Below are 21638 nucleotides of genomic sequence, written 5' to 3'. Positions count from 1 at the left end.
AATATGGCCTTTCAGGAAATAAATGATGGTCTCGATAACGGCAGATGCGATCGGAATAATCACCGTGGACTGGCTGTTGACCAAGGTGTTGACGGCCAATGTTTGAAAAAGTGGATTATACGATTGGTCCCTATGTCGTCGAGGTGTACGCGTTTGTCTTGTCGGAAGAAAAAACGGATTCCCACTGAGAAGGAACAACCAAAAACCGACAGAAGGCTGTTTTTCCCAGAGAATCAACATTGTCATTCATAGGACGAAGAAATCGAAAACAAATTCGAAGCAGCAAAAATTTACCTTTTTTCACACCTGAATTAGCGACAATTCTTCAGGTATGTTGATTTTTTGGATACGTGAACCGGAGAAAAGTGCAAAAATTATCAGTGACTTGTATTTGGTAATAAAATTTGATAAAATTAAGTTTAACAGTTTTTTATTTCCATGCTAATAATTCACAGAATCGTATTGCAAACCACAATACTACACATAACATGATACATACAGAGGTTTGCAAAATCGTTTTACGCTCCACATCGTACAAGACTACATCACACCTCCCATAGAGTGTCACATAAACAATCAATCGAATGTCAAACTTACTTCACATCATACAAGAGTACAGCAAATTCTGAACATCGTATAAGACAGCAACACAGCTCGCATAAAGGACTACGCATACTTTAATCACCAAATTCATCATCAGATCACTTCAAGTCGTAAAAAAGGTCAAAAATACATCGCATAAAGTGTGGTTGGACCTGTCAACATTCCCATCATCGTAAATTGAGTACGAATCGAATCCTTTAATGTAACGTATAACATGCCGCCAATATTACATACAGTACCAAAGTATTTCGGACATCATATATGATATATGTCGGAGTCGTAAATCAGAAAATAACGAAAACATGTACGTATATGCTTTTTTCTAACGACATATACGATGATTATTGTCGACATAGATGTACGTATATCTTTTGATATACCTACCAAATTGTTAGCTGGGTTGTAAATAAGCTGATCCGATCTGAAATAACTTTGAAGACAACTTGCAAATAAATTTGCATCTTTTTTTATCGATCGGACTATTTGGTGAAAATTATCAGAAGATGATCAAACTTGTAACCATTCATTTAATGGTTACAATAAAAATTGTGATTTTTGGGCCCAGTTTGGATGAAAACTTTGTAAATATTGTAAATAAAAATTATTGTTCGTAAATGTCTAAAATTAGGATAAGATATCTCATGTTTGTGTGTGTCTTGTTCTAATTTTAATAGCAATCGGCTGGTGTCCATTTAGGGATTTAGTTTTGTTATATTTATTTATTTATTAATTATTAAATTCTTCGTTATTTATTTATTTATTTATTTTCGCGTTATTTATTTATTATTCATTTAGTTAGTTATTTGTTAGGTTTAGTTTTGTTAGATTAATATATTTTGTTATGGAATGCAACGCCATAAAATGTTTGGTTCGAAAAGACACCAGCCCTCTATATGTCAGTTCCTGTATTGTTCCTGTCATGTTGCTGTCATCGAAGGGGACGAGAACATCACCGACGGGAAATGGGAACCGGGCTAAAATCAGAGGCAGAAAAGGTATAAATAGAAGGAGCTCGCAAGACGCGAGGCTTTTTATGCAAGTTCCGGTCCGAGGTGGAGCAGCAACTGCGCGGTCACACACCAAAACGTGACAATCGTTCGTATCCGCAATTGGGTGGCTCTGACCCCCTTCCCACGTTACATTAGATCCAGTTGTGATCTGGATAGTTTTTTCAACGGCCAGTTGGAAGACTTCACGCCGTTTTTCCCCCAACTGGTCGGTCGAGGTGGCTTAGTGAAGGGAGCCCCAGTACATTAGTTTTCCCCCAGTGTCGCTAATCACCAGCAGCCCTTTGTTAAAGAACACCGGTGACCCGTGAGTGCTTTAGGTCGTGCAAGTGACAGTGCCCCGACTACGTTACAACCCCCAAGGGGCACTTTAGGCTGTGGTGAGACCTGGTGGGAATTCCCTCTGGGAGTTCCAGTGCCGACCAACCGTTACAAGCCCCTCGATAGTCGTGAGACACTCGCGTGGTTTTATCGTGCACGAACTCTATAGCTCCCGGACCGTGTAGTGAACGACAGGCCTACGCCCAACAGGCCGAGTAGTTGCTCGGATTGCCCGAAGTGCAATCCGACCTGTTCCTGAAACTGCCCTGTTCCTGTTTTCATCCGGATCCCGTTACGTCGTTCCTGCAGTAGTCCCCCCAACGAGTCGACCACCGAGAAACGGCCGCAACGAGTTCGTCGAGTTTGAAAAATAAATGCGCAAGTACAAAAATTAAACCCTCAAAATCTTACCACATTTTCTCTTGGTTCATTAACCCCTAAAATTGAAGAACACTCACAAGAAAAGTGAATTGAAAAGTTTTTAAAATAAAAGTTATGTATGGTCTTTCTTCATCCAAATTGTTGCGTCTTAATTAAAAGTGCATTCCCTAAAATTCAAATTATTCTTTCTTGTTGTTTGTTTCTGTAAAGTTCAAATTGGTTTTAAAAGTCCGCCCAAGAATCACAAATTTAATTGTTATTAGTGTCCAATTTCTCCGGTGATCATCCAAAGTTCCCCTGTTGAGCTAGCGCAGGAAGTAGGGTCTAAACGATTCTAACAAACTTTAGCTAAAGGTTTAATGAAGTTAGTCTTCAAAAATTTTTCATCTAAATGCTCATGAAGTAAGTTCAACTCATTAGTTTGCAAAGCAGCTAACCAGATAGACAATATGTTGTTTGATAAGAAAGATACGCGTGACATAAAAATGCATGTTTTAGAAGACTGATCCCAAACTTTTGGCCGTTACACCATACTGCGGGGTGATCCCAAACTTTTGGATGATAACTTAAGTAGCTGTTTTTTCACAAAATAAAACAAATGGGTTTTGATGAGTGTTAAAAAAAGGATTTGAATGCAACTCGAATTTTTAAATTTGGTCCACCCCACCCTGAGATCACCGGGTTTGAATTTTAAGTGCAGGTTTTGCTAAAGCTAAATTTAAGTCATATAAACTTAACATTAACTCTCAACGCTCAATAAATTTAAGATGTTCTTTCGATGGAGACCATTCGATCCTATCCCTATGTAGAAATGTAAATGCCTCTGTTTATGTTTCTTATCCCTTGAAATAGTCCATTCAAAGACATTTTGTTTTTATCGAGTTGACGAATCTTGAACAAGTTACGGAGTAAAAGTTGCTCGCTGCTACTGGCTGTGCCTTGCTACCTGGGTGGTAGAAATACATACATACATACATACATATATACATAAACTTAACATACAAAGAAGGTTTTGCTCACGATCTCTTGAATGAGATCAAAAGAATTAAAATAAAATTATTCTTTGACGAAAACTGATTCTGCCATATCGAATTATTAGAAAGAATGCAAAGTATGGTCAAATCATACATGCATATGATAGTTGAAATGACAATATTGTTGCTATATCCTAGTTGGATATAATGCACTGCTGAATTACCACACAATAAATTCATCTATTTTTTTTTGGAAAGTTCAACTATACTTTTAAATCGATATAAGTTGGCTATATTTATGGTTGAATATCGTAGAAATATTTTTTTTAAATTACTATCATAGACCTGTTTTGTCGAAATGCAGGTGAAATTTCGATCGGCAAAAACAATTCAAATTGTCTACGTTATTATTTTATTAATAAATTATTATTTAATTAATAAATTTCCCCCTCCAATCAACTTCGTTTGGGAAGTCACCTCACCTACACAATTTTCCCGAACACGCACTCTAAATTGCATTCAGTTACTGCTCAATTTTCTCGGAATGAAGTATCATTTAAATTCTACCACCCAGACGAAAACTTAGGGGAGCGTGTCCAATTTAGCGTGTGCGCCTGCCTGGGAAAACGTGACTCGATACTCGATCTCAATAGCCACTACTAACAGCTAAGTAAGTGCATATCTAGTAGCTATTACTCCTGTCATCAGCATCGGAGCACTCTGCAGCGGGAATTAAAATAGAAAATGACTCTGCTCCTGAAGTGAGTGTTTGTCTCAATGAGTGAGCCTTTTTTCCTTTCCTTTCTGTGCTAGAAAGAAAGGAAGCAAAGGCTGTTCATTTCGAATGTGTCGATGATTTGTTTTCTTTGTTCAAGTGATTAAAGTTTAATTCTTCCGAGCTATTATCTACGGATGTTAAGTTGAAGAAGTTAATACTGTTGTATATCTTGGGTTTTGTGCAGATTAATAATCTTATTTTTTTTTTTTCTTTTTCCAGATACCCAAACACGCTAAATTGTTTTAATGATTCAACCAACTTCCTTCGTTTCCACCAAAATCCATCCCATCCGAAAGATGCGTCCCCGTATTGAGAGCTCCATGTGCGGTAAGTTATATCCCTATTATTTTCAATTACTCAAAGTAAAAATTTATTATTGATAACAGAGTTGATATTCAACGTATAAGAAGATCATTTAGCTCTTAAAAGGCTGATGAATCGTTTCAGGGTCGGATTGCAAACTTTAGGTTTTCTATAACAAACATCTCCTAGCAGTGATTTAGCAATCCGCATGGTTTTGTTTGTGTTTATAGTTAGGTGTTTACTAATCTGGCAGGAACGGCAAATGTGTCATCAAACTTTTGTGGGGGCACGAGAGATTTAATTGTCGATGATTAAATAAACTCAACACTTTTAATCTGTTCTCTCGTGCTGGCAGGAAAGTCTGCTTCGACAGACCGAGATTAAACTGATAGTTGGCACAAGCACTAGCTTTTGTTTGTATAAATCCTCTAAATTCGATTACTTAATCTACGATGTGGCTACTGACTGTAAGTGTTGTTATAACTTGTCAATAGAACCCACGCTCAATCAAAATGAAACATTTCACTGTAGTTTTTTTTAAAATAAAATTATATATCGAATTGAACTTTAATTCTAAAAAAACATGTACGTACACAATACTAATTGATTGTACATGAAAACTTTGAACGTACACTCTCGGTTTCTATCCATGGCCCAAGTATCGTATCGTTTAAATTTAGCTAATGTTAATGGTACGCCGTCGTCGGTTTAAGCGGTTTTTGGTCTAGCTCCTACAAGGGGGGTGTGTTCCCGTTGAAGGTACCAGATTTGTGTAAATACACCGCGAGTACATTTTCACTCACTTACTTGGTTGCTAGACTTGGCTATTTTTATAATCAGAATGGCATCTTTGCCGGCTTTTTTTAGCTCGCTCGCTACACCCCTCTGTGGAACACCCATCAATCCCATGGCATCAGTAACATGTGATGCCATTCCTGTTTTAGGTACGCTATCGACGGGTTTTCTTTCGAAGTTTTCTGTGTCTTCTGCTCTGATATTGTTCAGTGTTGCAAATTTCCTAAATTTGGCACTTGATTAATTTTCGTCTTTTCAAAAGTTAATTCGGAAATATTTCAAAGAGTTTTGCTTAAATTATGTGTTTCTGCTGAATTTAACTATAAGTGATATTTATAAGACAAAAAATTCACCTATTTTTTATGTGAGCTAAATTGTAATTGTCGATCTGTAATCTGTGTTATGAGATATTTTTTCAAAAGATTCCTCTCACAAAAAATGGAGTTTGATAAACTCAATTTTCCCATCTCTGGAGCCACTTTTGATGTTCTATTAACACGTTCTTCGCCATGGGACCCATATTCGGGTGACAAGTGTAATTCCTGGGAGGCCCCGTCACATCAAAAACGTGTGACGCTCTCTTACTCAAGTTAGCCGCTCAGTTTAGCCACACGTTGCAAATCTAGGAGTTCTCCCTCTTTATTTTGTCGCTCCGAGAATTTCTTTGGGCCCGGCTAGCATGGTTGGTCCGCACTTCTCAAATCCGACAGTGCGCTGATTAAATCGCACCGTTATCTTCTGCGATTTATAGAGCACCACACTTCATTCCGAAATGCTCTACACTCGTTTCCGAGTACAGCCGAACAGCAAGAAACGATATTGCTTCTTCTTCTTCCTTTTCTTGTTGGGAAAGAACCAAGCCTACTGAGTTGCTTTAGCGCTGCTCCCCTACACTTAAAGTGATGATTTTTTTCTCTTGCTCTCACCCTGGCGAAGCGTTCTCTGCTCTTTGATTGGGTGTACGCCCGGCGTCTTAACAGAGCAGGGCAAGTGTTTCAGAACGAAAAGTTTACTGAGTTGCCTTTTTCAAGCCGCTCGGGGAGAAATGGACAACCATGCCGGCTAGTAAAACGAGTAAAACTACCAAACAGAGATGCCAATGTGCCTGATTTTCCAGGATTTGCCTGATTTTTAGAGGCTCAGCCTGACAAACTGATAAGCCATAGTTTTTCCCTGATTTTTGGAAATTAGCCTGATTTTTCCTGATTTTTGTGAATGTGATGGAAATAGGCGGTATTGAACTGCATAAGATACCACTGAAGGAGGTCAAAATGTGGAACGACGACCAAAAAAAGTTATCTACTCATTTTGACAGAGATTTCCGTTTCTCTGATGTATCTTGATTTTTATTTAACACGTTCCTGAATATTGAAAAAAAAAAAAATTGGCCACCCTGCTATCACCACCCAACGACTCGGGATTTAGCCGAGCACGTACATGGTCGATTGCTTGGGGTTTGCCGCTACTTACTTTCAAATGAAGACCCTGTGCGCAATCGGCTAAAATCCCAAGTCGATGTGGCGTGATCAGTGATATTCAACCTTCCAGATTTTGTCTGGATCTTCCAGACTTTTTGGAATTTCGTCAGACAACTTTTTAGGTTTCCAGGCTTCCAGACTATTGGGTTTAGACAAGGCATTTTTTTACAAAAAAGTAAAAATTAAGAATTTTCGTCATAGAATGATAGGAAATGGTTCGAATAAATAATTGAAAAGTGAGGAGTTCTACGATGATGGATGTAAAGCAGGGAATTCAACATAGAACGTAGTACTTTCGATACTTCCACATTGGGGTCTGGTATGATATTATCAAATAAAAGCGACAAAAATAAGTCATCACCTATAAAGTTCGCCATCCAGACTTTTCCAGGTTGGCTACCTTTTTTGGAGCCATAATGAAAAAAAAACTTAAGCGATTGTTTCAATGCTTTCTATTTCTTCCATATTAATGGCCCTCAGGTTTATAATCGATTATTTTCAACCAGAAGATATTATCGGATGATGTATTACAATATATTTTTTAAGTTGGGATCTTTTGAATATTTAAAATGTCACCAATAAGGCTGGAACAAATATCAATTTCTTCTTTTGTCACCCCCCCCTTCGAAATTTCCAAAAACCCGAAGGGGGAAATAAATAAAGTTTGAAGTATTTAATGTAAATTTCGAAAAAAAATTCAAGAATCCTAAAAACTACAAAACGAAAAAAACAAATTTTGGAAGATGGAAGTTATTTCACCTTTTGTATTCTTGATTTTATTGAATTTTTCAATAAAAAAATACTTGTTTTTTAGGTTTTGTGCAATGATATTGTTTGCAACCTTGTTGCATACAAGCTTTCGTAAAATTTATTCCAATTTATTTGTTTTTCACATTATTTTTTATTGTCCCCCCCCTCGCGATGTTCCAACTCCGAGTGACAAAAGAAGGATTTGAAATTTGTTCCGGCCTAACTGAAAAACATCAGATGATTAGTCACTTCTAAGGCGTTTATCATCAAAGAGATTGCGTGCCCTTGAAATCTGGGACAAAACATGTCGAAACAAGTGCCAAGCTATTTAAATTGCTTCTTTGATATTGAATTAGATGAAGGTCGAATTTGTGCAATATATCTTCAAAATTGTTGTTGAAAAGTAATAAGATCTTTAACCTCAAGGATACCATGCTGTCAACCACACGTATCCACATAATCAGGAATTCCGGGCGATTTTTGAAAAAAAAAAAAAATAAAAAAGGGCAAAATTTATGTTTATTTTGAAAATAAAAAAAAATCGTTATTCAACACAAAATCTAAAAATAATTAAGAAAAATTTAATTTTTTTATTTGATTTAGCAAATAATTTGAATAAACCTTCCATCTGGACATCCCGGCCAGATTTGACTTATCTGGAATCTTTACTGGATTTATGGGCAAGCCTGGGAATAAACTATATTCAAAGTATAAAGCGATACTTGTTAGCATTCTCCTGTACAATCTACAGTGAAAAAGAGCGGATACACCTTTTATGTCTTTCTGAAACCATAAGTTTTTAATGATTGTGTAGCGTTTACAACATTAATTTTGGATATTTTATAAATTATCCAAAATCTTTTTAAACATTTCACATGTATGTAGTAGATATTCGGCCTATTCGGCCGAATACTTAGCTCCACTATTCGGTAAGCCGAATATTCGGCTTAACGGTTTTTCGGAGGTATTCGGCGCCGAATATTCGACCGACCGAATATTCGGTACATCTCTAATATGTACATACGTACTTACAGCTTGATAAATCATCGAGCTGAATCAATAGATACCTACCTAAATATAATCTCAAACTCATTATTGGTGATTTCACCATGATCAATAACTATACCTGTTTGTAAGAAATGGAAAACAGGGGAGTTCGATTATTTAATGTTAGCTTGATTTTTCTTCTTAAGGCTCCCTGAATTTGGTAAAACAATTGGCAACCCTGTTACCAAAATGTTAACACGTTTGTCGCCACGTTCATTTTGATAGTTTTACTAGCCAGGCCCAAAGAAATTCTCGGAGCGACAAAATAAAGAAGGAGAGCTCCCAGCTTTGCAACGTGTGGCTAAACTGAGCGGCTGACTTGAGTAAGAGAGTGTCACACGTTTTTGATGTGACGCAGAGGTGCCAGGTAGTTTTGTCAAAAATCAGGACACCGTGATGAAAAAAAATCGGGATATTCAGGACACCACTAAATTGATGGAAATAACATGAAGCTCTGCTTAGATTGCATAAATAAAGGCGAAACACAGGCGAATACGCCTCAAACCATGCAATTGAAGCGAGCAGAACCTTGACTGGCCTGCAGTTTATATCGGAAAACTCCATTTAAATATCATCTGAACCAAAGATTATCATCGGTTAAACTACTTTATTGAAGAAGCAAATGAAAGTTTCACTGGATGATCATAAATCTATTGTTTCATCTTTGCAAAATGAGATAGCTGAACTTAAGAATGATCAAACACAAAATCGACAGTATATTGAAGAGTTGATTTTCGAAGTTAATATGATCAAACAATTTTCAATGGAGGGTAACCTGCTTATTTTAAATGTGGTGCAGCTTATAAACGAGGATCTTGTTCACCTGTTAAACAACATATTAAGTAGCCTGGAAATATCCTGCAATTCTTATGACATTTTTGGTAATACGCGACTGTCTTCGCCGAATGGCAGAGGTCTATCTCCCATCCTGGTTCGCTTCAGGAACATAGCACTTAAGGATAAAATAATGAGAACAGCGCGGGAAAACCACTGAGCTGCATTAACATTCCAATGCATTGGACTCAAGATCGATCAACGGATTGACTTCCACTATTCATTCATATTACTATTCATTCATATTAAAATTATCATAAAGGTAACTCGACCAGCTCAAACCTGTGTAGGGGAATGAGGTGTGACCATCATCATCACCACCGACTGACGGATTTAAATGAACGTCTTCTAAGAATAGCAAGAAAATTTAAAACAGATCACCATTAAAAATTTGTGTGGTTCTCAAACGAATTTGTGTTTCTTAAAAAAGATGAAAAATCTGAAGCTTTAAAAATAACGGATATCCAAGATTTGCCTAATCATAATTGAATAGTGGAAACATTCTCTGATTGCAACTGATATATTTTTTGTAAATTTGGTTATGATGTACGGTTTGAAAAAATGAAAATTGAAGTTTTTACTGGTTATTTGAATGGTATAGAATTAATTTATAAGATACTTGCACTTGTAAAAAAAAGATTTGTATGATGTTCTCATCATTTAATTAGCAAATTTAGTCAAATTTAAAAAAAAAATAGGTAAAAATAACTTTTTTTTTTAAATTTTCATTATTTTTGAAAATGTACAAGAAAAATGTACTAAATCGGTTATTGAAGCATCGCAATAGACTCAGCCAATAACAAAACGATGAAAATTCGACTTTTGCACGAGAAATGGGGATGTTCTCTTTCACAGGGTCTTCAAATGTGTGAATTCGTATTGAAAATTATCAAATTTCAATTTTTCTCGAATTTAAAATATAACCTATCTTCCAAAATTTTACAATCAAATATTTGATATTTGAGCTAAACAATGCCGTCATAAAATAATTTTTTTGATTTGCACAAATCCGAGATGTGACAATTTAAAAAGTACAAGTTTTTGCTAAAAAATTCCTTATAACTAATGAACGCCTTCAGATTTAAGTTTGCGTTCTTGAAGAAAAATGTGCGAATTTTTATTTCATTCTGTTTTTTCGACACGCCCTAACATTTTAATATTAAAAAAATCATAACTCGGTTACGAAACATCATATGTGTGTAGTATCTTGGGTCAAGTTGCCTCAAAAGCCGTTGGCTACAACTTTATAGAAGACAGCTTGGCTCTATCTGTTCACTGGAAAAAGTTTTTATGTGTAAATTATGCAAAAATGGCACACTCAAATATTTGATTTAATACTATTAAAGCCCATGGTTTGATGAGCATTTTTGCTTGAAGACACCATTTGTCTATCTGTTATAGTATTTTCGTAATTAATTTTTTCACGATAAAGTTCTGTCCTGGACCACTGTGCAGTGTTGCTAGATTCTTTTCGTGAATAAATAATGCTCCGTTTGGAACGTTATGACTATTTTCTCACTATTCCTACCGCTTTGAGTCTTGGTCTTGAGCAAAGTTGTAGCCAGAAAATTGTCCAGTATAATGTGTCCCATTAGACTGAGTCGATTTGGAGTCTTTTTTCAATTTCTCAAACTCTGGGGTCTTAAAAGCTCAGTTTTGTTCAAAACTCAGCCATAATGCTGGGCAGATTTTATAAGTAACATTTACATAAGTAAATTTGAACTTTTAGGTTTGTATGGAAAAATTGAATATTTTGTTCTGAAAAATTAACATTGATTTTGTTTGTTCTGTTGAACCAAACCTGCGAATGGTTTTTGTGCCAATTTATAATTCTTTAACTTTGTGGAAGACCATTACTTCGTATCTTATAAGACAAAAAAAGTCATCTGCTATTTTTATTGTTAAACAAGCGTCCTCCTTAAGGTGGTTATTATGTTCTTATCTCCTCTAGAATGTTTTTAACACTTAAAATACCGACACTTTGTGTATATCCATACATACCGCGAGCGGTCTAATGACAGCAAACACCTTTTCCGCTAAAAAACTCTTGTTTCTCAACCGATTTCTACAAAATTTATAGTCTTAGTTTTATAGTTCTCAGAAATTTAGCTACAATTATTTTTTTCAAAGTTATTCAAAGTTGAAAAAAAAAATAAAAAATAACATGCTTCGGGAAAAAAGCTTCACTACTTTAAAATCGGTACGTTTTAGACAAATCATTTGTTCTTGAGCTTGAGCTTGAGCTTAGATAAACCGTACATTTCAGTAGTTGCTTCTCCGTGATTGACAAGAACCATCAAAATTGTACATAGATCCAAATAAATGGGGCTTGGGATTAGCTTACCATTTTCTGTGTACACGTTTCGAAGGTTCCTTATCTTATATGGTCAATAACGGCGCCGGCCACGTCCTTACGGTTCATCGTGGAAAGGGAAGGATTGTTAGTTCGACTTCCGTTGCTACTAGAGACCGAATACACCTCTAAATCTCCACGGTCGTCACAGGAAGGGTGGTTTGTCAGTGGGGAAGGTAAATTAGATCTGGATTCCCTTTGGGAAGGGATGTGATCAAAGCAAAGTTAAATATTTAATGTTCGTCGCGTCGCACACTATCGAGTTCATCGCGTTTTTATTTAGAGCAAATACGTCCTAACGTGGCATTGTCATACACATACAATGTACTTAGCACCGGTGCAACTCACCGAATTTTACCGCGCGTTTATGACGAGGAGAGCAAAACGTCCTAACGTGGCATTGCCATACACTTACAATGCACAATTTTATCGCGCGCTTAATATGAGCAGAGCAAAACGTCCTAACGTGGCATTGTCATACACGTATAATGCACTTGGCGCCGGTGCAACTCACCGAAGTTTTTCACGCGTTTAAAACGAGAAGAGCAAGAACGACCTAACGAGCAAAAACGTTCTAACGCATTATGCAAACGGGGAGAGAAAGAGGAAAAGGAAGGAAAGAAAAAACGCATCCGATCGCGCCTCGCTTGCCTGATGTACACTTTTCGCAAGCAACTGAACGGAGGAGGAAATCACCATTGTTGCTCTCTTGCTCCAGCAGCATTAATACACTTTATTTATTAACACCGACGACCGAACGAACCTAATCACGTCAATTTTCACCACGCTAACACACACACACACGCGCGCACAGAATTATGTTAACTTGATTCAGGATAAACGATTTTTGAATTTTGTTTGCGTTTTATGACAAATGTGTTTCAATCTCTTTATCTTGAAAAACAAATAGTTTTATCATTTTTATCACATATCTAACACATTTTAAAAAAATCATTCCCTAGATAGCGCTAGCACAAAAACAAAATTACTCACTAGATGTCGGTAGCACAAAGTACGCGAACCTTTTTAAAACTCTACTAGTGACATCTGTATGTCACTAGTGGAATTTTTTAGAACCACCATGCACTGACGCGTCATCACACAACCATTGCAAAATCGAAAAATAAGAATTCTTAAATTACCTGTTATCTGCGACAATTTTACCTATACCTCCATAACCGTCAGTAGCACAAACACTTCAGCAACGCTCCAAATGAAATTATTTATCAAAAGCACATATTTAACACCTGAAAATCGGCTTTATAAAAACTGATACTAAAAAAACACTTTCAGCTTGAGCCAGGGGTGCCAGTTCTCTTTTAGACAAATCATTTGTTCTATAGAGTTACTTTATATAATAAGCGCTTTCTTTTTAAAAGGTGAGTTATTAGGACGTGCCAATACCTTGGAAATTCGTGATACTAATTTCTTTCGGCGACCGGTGAAACAAGTTGAGCACCACTGCCTCTCAGTGTGTGCTGCACGGCTAACTTTTACCCAAAACACAAACACTCAAAACCCAAAACTTGTAGCAATTTACATTTTTACTTATACGACACATTAAAAACCTAGGCTAGCTTAACACAATTTCTACTCACGGGCCCGTTTCCTACCATAGTTCACAAACTTTACATCCCAAACGCACAACAGTCATATCACAGCTATCGGACGGCACAGGTTTATCACAGCTGATGATCACGGGATTATCTGGCAACACTGGCAGGTTGCTCGGCTCCACGGGCACGCACCACTGCCCGGAGCACCTCCGTAGACTGCTTCCGGCTGGCTCCAAATCGTTGGAGTTTCACGGCGTCGGGAATTCCGTTCTCAAAAACGAGACTCGAAAAAGCCAGAAGTGGCACAAAAACGAGTCCCGAAAAAAGAGAATTTAGTCCTCCAAAAACGACCCCGATTGGGGCCGTCTTTCCTGCGTAATTTATTGTTCCGACCGTCTGTCGCGGAGGCCGTTGGCCTTCGAACTGGGCTCCTTCTGTGTTGTTTGCTGTTGCGGATACTTTCTTTCCGTCCTCTATTTCTTTCGCTCCAATTGTTCCGGTCGCTGCGACTATCTTCGTTTCTGTTGCGCTCGCTTTTCTACACCAGAATCTCGTCTTCGCAATCGGCGCCGTTCCTCTTGGCAATCTTTGGCAATGTAGCTCCTTAAGCTCGTTCCTACTGGCTACGGCTCTGCGATGCGAACGGATTACAGGCCACTTTTTGCTGGTGAAAGAATTGCGCAAATGCAATCGCGAACACAACCGTTGAGAACGTTTGGACGATGCTGTTTTGTTTTCGCTTTCCTTTGTTTACCTTTTTTGTACCGCGTGTGCGTTTGACGTTTACACTCTAAACTCTAAACACTCAATCTTTGGTAGGTTTTTGACTCACTCATTACACGCTCAAAACAAAATAGCTAGACAAACTTAATTATAATGCTACATACACTACCGCAACGGAAGAATTTTTCATGAATCGGAGACAAACGATTCATGAAAAATTCAAAAACCTCTATACCTAGGCAACGATCAGAGACATCGGTCTGGCCACCCTAAGGCAACCACGAAACTTCGCAAGCCACCGCAATGCTTGCCAGATCGAAACTTAAAGGCCCAAATCAAAATACTACTCCAGCGACTTCTGGAAGACTTGACCGAACGCCAACGAGTCTTGGCAAATTGTCTCTGACCGTTCCTGTACCAGCTTTCAAATTCTTGCCTCCGCTACGGTTACAATCACAAAACAGTAGCTTAAACATTACAAATTTGCTCAAAAACACAAAACATTGAACAAATATAAAAATTAAAAAGAGGTTAAAAATATGGTGATTAAAAAAGAGGGAAAAGCAGCAAATCCATGGAAAGGGAGAATTTAGTTCCCTGATCGCCAAGAGCCCGAATGGAGGTTATACCGCGCCTCCAGATCGCGTTGCTTTTGAATGGAGGGTTTTCTTGACGACCCCGTTTATGCTACTTCCCCTAAAATTAGGACTAGTTCAGCATGTGGTTCGAATACTGGATTCATCTCGTATGTAGTGACACCATTCCAGATTAGTACGGTTTGTTTTTTTGTTCCAAGGTTGTATTTTGATGGAGTATACATTCTTCGTAGCTGGTGTAGCTCATAGCTGGTTTATTGGTGCTGTTGTCCAGATGTTGCCCTCCGCGGCTCGCTGTTCCGATCGGCAAACGGTCTGTCTGTCCGGATTTTCGTGGAGTGGTGATCCGTTGTTGGCAGTCGTGTTTCTACTTGCATAGCTGGATTTGCTGGTTTGTCACGTTCCAGTAACGGCGTGACAGCGCGAGGCATGTACACGGTCAGTTTCTCTCGCCCTGACTAACGGATCGCGCTCAAGAGAGCTTCTTGCTGGTTTGTCACGTTCCAGTAACGGCGTGTTTGCGTTTAGCATGAACACGGTCAGTTTCTCTCGCCCTGACTAACGGCTAGCCTGCGGGAGGCCTTGCGGGTATAATGGTGACGTCTTTCGGTGTCGTATTGGAGAACTTGGCCTGGCGTTCCAATACTGTCTCCTTACGAGATTCTCTGCGAACTGCGTCCAGCCCACAGAGTACGATTTATCTCGGTTCGTGAACGGAAAGCGCCTTGGCGCTGAGGAGTCATTTCCGGGTATTCTCGGTCTGCATGGTCCTGTTTGTGACCTCCATTTACTGAGGAGCCTGTCCAGACGATACCTGCACACTCCGTGCTGCTTCAGTATGCGTTGTCCATTTCGAAGAAATTACTGCTGTCGCTCGAGGAGCATGTTTGCAGCGTGAGTTCCGCACTGTCGCTGCGGATGAGCTCTATCCGCTTGCGAAGGCGTTAACCAATGCTCTAGTCGGGCATACTGTCACGTTCGGTGTAGTGTGGTGATTGACGCTGTGCGTGTTTGCTGAGTCGATGAAGATCTCTTTGTTGATCACCCTTGGTGATGGACGTAGCTATATGGTCGTCAAGCGAGGAGGTAATGAAAGGTGTTGTTGCTCGCTGCGCTTGACGATGGCTCGATTTGTCCCGATCAGCAACGGTGTTTTCGGCGATAACGCAGTCGTTCACAGGCCTAGCCTGTTGTCATAGCTGTGATGATTCGAGGAGATAGCGAGCGATGATCTTGCTAACTGCCCTCGATGGTGGCACGATTTCTCCCGATCGGCTAACGGTGTTTTGAGCGCATTGAGCGTAGTGGTTTACAGACGGTGGTTGGTCTGCGTCATAGCTGGAACAAGGCGGTATTGGTAGTTTGCGGCAGAGAGTCGATATGGTAGTAGCGGCCGTCATGAAGTCTACTCCGCACAACTTCTGCGCAAAACTGTAATCCGCGGGGTTCTTGATGTTGTCCTGACAATCCCTTTGACTGCAGCGACGTGGTGTTTGGAGCTGCTGTACTTTCCAGGATTTCCAGCATTCCAATATCCCAAGCGCAATTCAACGCTAATTCGGCGTCAGGAACTTGTTGTTGTAGTCCGATAGGATTGGAGGCGAGGTTTCAATGTGTGTATGCGGGTCCATCAGCCGTCTCAATGTCGTGTTTTGTGTGTGTGTTGTCAGCAACTGCTTACATAGCTTGAATCTATGCTAGTCGGCTTTTATGTCTTTGGCATGATACCGACCCTGCTTTCCTGATTGGACATCTTCCAATTCGTAGAGGTTGGTGCCCAGAATTTTCCTAACCATCGCTGGTACAAATTTGGGGTCCAATTTTCTATTGATGTGGTCCGCCTTCGATGAAAGGGTAAAGTTGCGACGCCACACCAAGTCTCCCACAAGAAAAGTAGCTGGTTTCTTATTGACGTCGTATCGTTGCTTTGATTTTGTGTGGTTGTTTTTAATACGTTGCTGAATGAATTCGTGTATACGGCGAATTGATGACAAGCGTACTTCCTGAGCTACTTTGGGGTCCTTCGGTGTGTTGATGGCCTGTTGTGTGTACAGATCAGTGTGAAGCACTAGGTCTCTACCAAAGTTTGCATGATGAGGACTTATTCCCGTAACCTCATGTTTAGCGCTATTTATAGCTGCAGTGATGGCCGCTAAATTGGCGTCCCAGTCCCGATGGTCTTCTTCGATTAACGCCCTGATGCAAGTTATGAGCACACGGTTAACCCGCTCAGCATTATTTACCATCGGACAGTAGTAAGCTGTTGTCATGTGTGTGATGTGGTGTTTTGCTAACAGAGCTTTAAACGCTGATGACAAAAATTGTTTCCCGTTGTCCGATAAGATGATTCGTGGCCTTGAGAACTTCAGGAATACCTGCTTTTCCAAAAAATCCACCATTTTGACCGAGTCTGCCGCGCGCATGGGATGGACTATTATGTATTTGGTCACCCAGTCTACTACGACCAACATCACTGTGTTTCCTGCTTTTGATCTGGTTAAGGGGCCAACAAAATCGACTGAGATTAATTCCCAAGGAAGTCGTGCGGGCTTCGCCGCTCCCATGGTTGGCATCATAGCAGTGTTTGATGCTTTGCACGCCTTACAAATATCGCATGTCCTGATGTATGCTGCTACATCCTCAGCCATCTTGGGCCAGTAGTAGAAGGTTTGTATTTTGTGGAGAGTTTTCATGAGACCCAGGTGCGCTGACGATGTCGAGTCATGGAACCTCCTGATCATATCCAATCGCTCGTTCTTCGGGACAATTTTCTTCCATCTATGCGTGACCGTTCCCAACTCATCTTTGCACTTGCAGTTTTTGTATAACTCTTTGTCGACCAGCTTGAAGTCCGGAAAATCGCCTGCGTTTTGCTTTACCTGTTCCTTCAACCGCGTGTACCAGGAATCTGCTTCTGTTGTTACTGCAAGAACGCTATCTGGAACAATTCTGGATAGTGCATCGGGTACGACGTTCACTGTACCTTTGCGGTATTTAATGTTGAAATCAAACGCGTTCAAGCGGAGTAGCCAACGACTCATGAGTGCGGTAGGATTCTTCAGAGATCTAAGATAACTTAGTGCTGCATGATCACAATACACTGTGAACTTAATCCCCTCTATGAACCCTCTGAACTTTTCAATGGCTCTAATAACGGCTAAACATTCTCTTTCTGTTACCGAGTATTTACGTTCCGAGGAAGACAGTTTTTGAGAAAAGTAACAAATCGGGTGCTCTTGTCCCTCGAACTCCTGCGTAAGAACCGCTCCTATTGCAATATCGCTCGCATCACAGGCTATCGCAAACGGCTTGTTATAGTTTGGCATTGCTAAGACAGGTGCAGAAGTAAGGGCTTTTTTTAGTTTTTCGAACGCTTCCTCAGCTCCTGTGTTCCATCTAAACTTTGCTTTAGTTTTGGTGAGCTCAGTTAACGGCGCTGCTATTTCCGAGAAGTTCTCAATAAAACGGCGATACCAGTTGCTTAAGCCAAGGAAACGTTGTAGTTCTTTCCTTGTTGTGGGGGTTGGAAAACTTATAATGCAGCTGATTTTCTCTGGATCTACGTTCCATCCTTTCTCGTTCAGGACGAAGCCAAGGTATTTTAATTCAGCTCTACAAAACTTGGACTTTTCTTTTGAAATGGTCAAATTAGCCCTTTTTAAACGGTTTGATACCTCGGTTAATAATTGAAGATGTTCTTCGAACGTTTGGGAGCATATTATGATATCGTCCAGATAACAAAATACTTGTGGTTCCAGATCTGCAAAAAGGTGTGTCATTACCCTCGATAATGCCTGACTCGCTGTGCATAGTCCAAAAGGAACAACTTTGAACTGATAATGTCCCCGTTGAGGTACAGTAAAGGCAGTCAGCGGACGAGAACTTTTTTCTAGTGGTAGCTGCCAGAACGCATCTTTCAGGTCGATTGAAGTAATGTAACTGCAATTGCCTAGATTGTTGATTATGGCTGAGATCTGCGGTATGGGGTACCCTTCATTAACCATAATAGAATTAAGGTAACGAGCGTCCAGGCATACCCTGTAGTTCCCGGTTTTCTTCTTTACCGCCACCAGAGGATTGTTCCATGGTGAGAATTGTGCCTCTTCTATAACATCTAACGAAAGCATTCTGTCAATTTCTTTATTGATTTCCTCAAGAACGTATGGTGACATCGTGTAGTAGCGTTGTTTTCGTGGTATCGCTCCTCCCACCTCAATCTTGTGGACATATAAAGTGGTTCTTCCTAAATGCCCTTCTGTTGCCACTGGAAATTTAGATATGACGGCATCTAGTTGCACTTTCTCTTCAGGCGACAGTTGCTTCATTGGTTCGTCGTTTTTGCTGTCAACTATATGTTCGGCCATGCAGCAAATGGCTTTAACTCCAAACTTTTCCCAAAAATTCATTCCGAGGATTATACAATCAGGAATGCTTGGTATAATCAAAAGAGGTAAATTGCTTTTCCGATTATTGTATTCAATAGGCAGTCTTACGAAACCCTTCACGGCATGTTTTGTTCCATCTGCAGTACGAATTCCTCCATTTATAGTTTCTTCCGGCAAGTCCAGTTCTTCAACTAATCTCGTCATTTTTCCTCCTAGCAGTGAACATGTAGCTCCACTATCCAAAAGTGCGGTAAATTCTTTTTCACGGACTTTAATTTTCGCGTGTGGTCGATTATCCATTCCAGTGTTAATGATGATTGAGTGAAGGAAATGAAAATCAAAGATGGTTGAGGGATATACAAGAGACGAAGAATAGCTTCCCTCTATTGGCGATTCTCCGCTGCCAAGTTTCCCGAATCTGTGCGACAAGTAAAGCAACTACGTAGCGAATAGCCCTTTCTACCGCAGCGATAGCAAAATAATATGGCCTGTGGTCTCGGACAGTCTGTGAAGCGATGGCCTTCCTCGTCGCAATTCCAACAAACTTTCAATAGACTTCCCGAGGCTGCTTGGTGTTGATGGAGCTGCTGCTCCGAAGCGTTTCGTTGACTATCTTGCGGTATTGCTACTTGAAATGGTTGCGATCTTATAGGGAGTTGCGGCTGTGGGTTTGATGCTTGTCTAACCGTCTCACGAGAGTACGTCTGAGCAACTGGGTTTCCTAACCATTGTGAAGAAGCTTGTTGAAGTTCTGGTTGTCTGTGGGGAAGATGAAACTGTTGGTCTGGCTGTCGTTGGAAAGATTTCATCTGTTCTTGGCTTCTCCTGGCCATTGGTCTTCCTTCTCCTCGTTGCTTATTGAGCTGCATTTTGAAAGCACATACTTGCTGTTCCAGTTCCTCGATTTTCGCTTGCAATTCCTCGTTTTCCGATTGTTGCGTTACATCGGAAGAAAACGTGGGCTCTTCTTCTTCTATCGCGTTCACTCGGCTGAAGCGTTGATTGGTCGGTGGGACATTCGACCGCTGTTGTTGAACCGGGGTTGCAAAGTTTGGCTCCAGCAAGCTGCTGTGTGGGAGTGGAATTTTGCGTTGACAATTCAATAGCCTGCGTGTGTCGTCGTAACTGGAGCATATTCTCACCAACTCATTCACTGTTGTCGGGTTTGCTGCTGCAACGATGATTGCATAATCTACACACATGTTTTTCTTTATAATAAAGATCTTGTCCTCCTCTGACATCGGCGGCGTAATGAAGCGAAACAGCATTGAAATAGCACGATGAAACTCTGCAAACGATTCGTTTTGCCCTTGAAAACGATAAGAGGCTTCCAGGCGAAGAATTTGAGAGTAACTACTCGGCAGAAACTCCCTGCGTATTTCTCTCTTAAACTCCTCCCATGACGTCAGTCGGCCTTCGAAAAATGCATGGGTGTACCAATCTTGTGCTGATTTTTCCAGTAGGTGTTTCACGTTGGCTAGTAAAGTTCCTTCGTCCACGTTCTCTGAAGATGCATACGCTTCAACTCTGTCCAAAAAAACATTCAAAGAGGTCGTATCGTGCTGGCCCCGGAATCTGAATGGCCAATTGTGAATACCCTTAGGTATGCGACGAATTACTTCCTCTTGGTGTGTTGGTTGCTGTTGTTGTCGATTATTTTGCCTCTGCAACAGTCGATTTGCCTGCTCTAATTGTTGATTTCTGTTTTGCAGCTGCCGTATCAATTGTTGCTGTTGTTCCACCAAATCTAGTTGCTGTTGTTGTTGAAATGCCGACGCAACAACTTGTGGTGCCTGTGCGTGCCTGTACCGGTTGATCTCCTGCTGTTGCTGCTTCAAATCTTCAAAATTTTTAAGCTCTGTATTTATCTGCTCGCGTTGCTGATCCAGTACTGCATGAAGCTGCTGATGCTGGAAAGGCTCTCCGGATGCTGGCTGTCTTAGATGTTGCTGGGGTCTCTCTTGATGCTGCTGTTCTGGCTCTCTGATGTGGAAACCTGGTGGGGTGGGTGTTTTCTCCGATCTTGCTAACAACGCTGAATTTTGACCACCTTCTGCTTCATTCGAACAAGTCTCCTCATTCACCGTACTCACTCCACTTGTTTGCACTGGTAGCACTGGATTTATCACAAGATCAATATCCGTTAGCAACATATCTACTAGCATACTAAGTGACGACAAGGTTTCCATAAGAAAATCTGGTGGCGCAATGATGGCCAATCGGGATTTGTAATGTGCCAATCTTGAATACAAAGCTTTGAGAATATCAATATTCGATGTTGTTTTGGCAGGACCAATTTGACGTTGAATAATTTCAATATTCCTTTGACAACTCTCTAAATTATTCGTAGGAGTCATGACATGATTAGCACTAGTGTGTCGAATATTCCGCAAAGTGTCCTCTTGAACCACGGATTTTAATTTGAGTACCTTTGCTCTATGCGTCGTGAGCCCAACATTGACTACATGGCGCAAGGCAAGCTCATAAGAGACTTCCTCATCTGATAAATAAGTGAAGTCCATGCTGAACTTATTAAGAAAATGCTTATCTAAAGTAAAATTAATTTAAACTGTGGTAGATGGAAAAAAAAATAAAAAACCAAATCCACAAAATCACAAAACTAAGCATAAATCACCAAAACAACAAATATTAAACGTATACGGTAGTATAAACTAATGGGTTTTTGTGTTGGGCGCCAATGAAACAAGTTGAGCACCACTGCCTCTCAGTGTGTGCTGCACGGCTAACTTTTAC

General features: G+C 40.0%; 1 protein-coding gene across 2 annotated transcripts in view; it reads left to right on the top strand.

Moving 5' to 3' along the window:
* Window positions 1-21638, top strand: part of LOC129758689 (influenza virus NS1A-binding protein homolog) — a 126924-nt gene that overhangs the window by 44361 nt on the left and 60925 nt on the right. For both annotated transcript variants that reach the window (XM_055756267.1, XM_055756266.1), the window contains exon 2: window positions 4284-4391. In XM_055756267.1, the coding sequence (XP_055612242.1) occupies window positions 4310-4391 (82 nt within the window). In that variant the 5' untranslated portion in view covers window positions 4284-4309. The remainder of the gene's footprint in view (window positions 1-4283; window positions 4392-21638) is intronic.

The sequence above is a fragment of the Uranotaenia lowii genome, chromosome 3, assembly GCF_029784155.1.
Source record: "Uranotaenia lowii strain MFRU-FL chromosome 3, ASM2978415v1, whole genome shotgun sequence".
NCBI classification, from domain to species: domain Eukaryota; kingdom Metazoa; phylum Arthropoda; class Insecta; order Diptera; family Culicidae; genus Uranotaenia; species Uranotaenia lowii.
The sequence above is the reverse complement of the archived record's forward strand: the minus strand, read 5'-3'. Positions and strand labels throughout refer to the sequence as shown.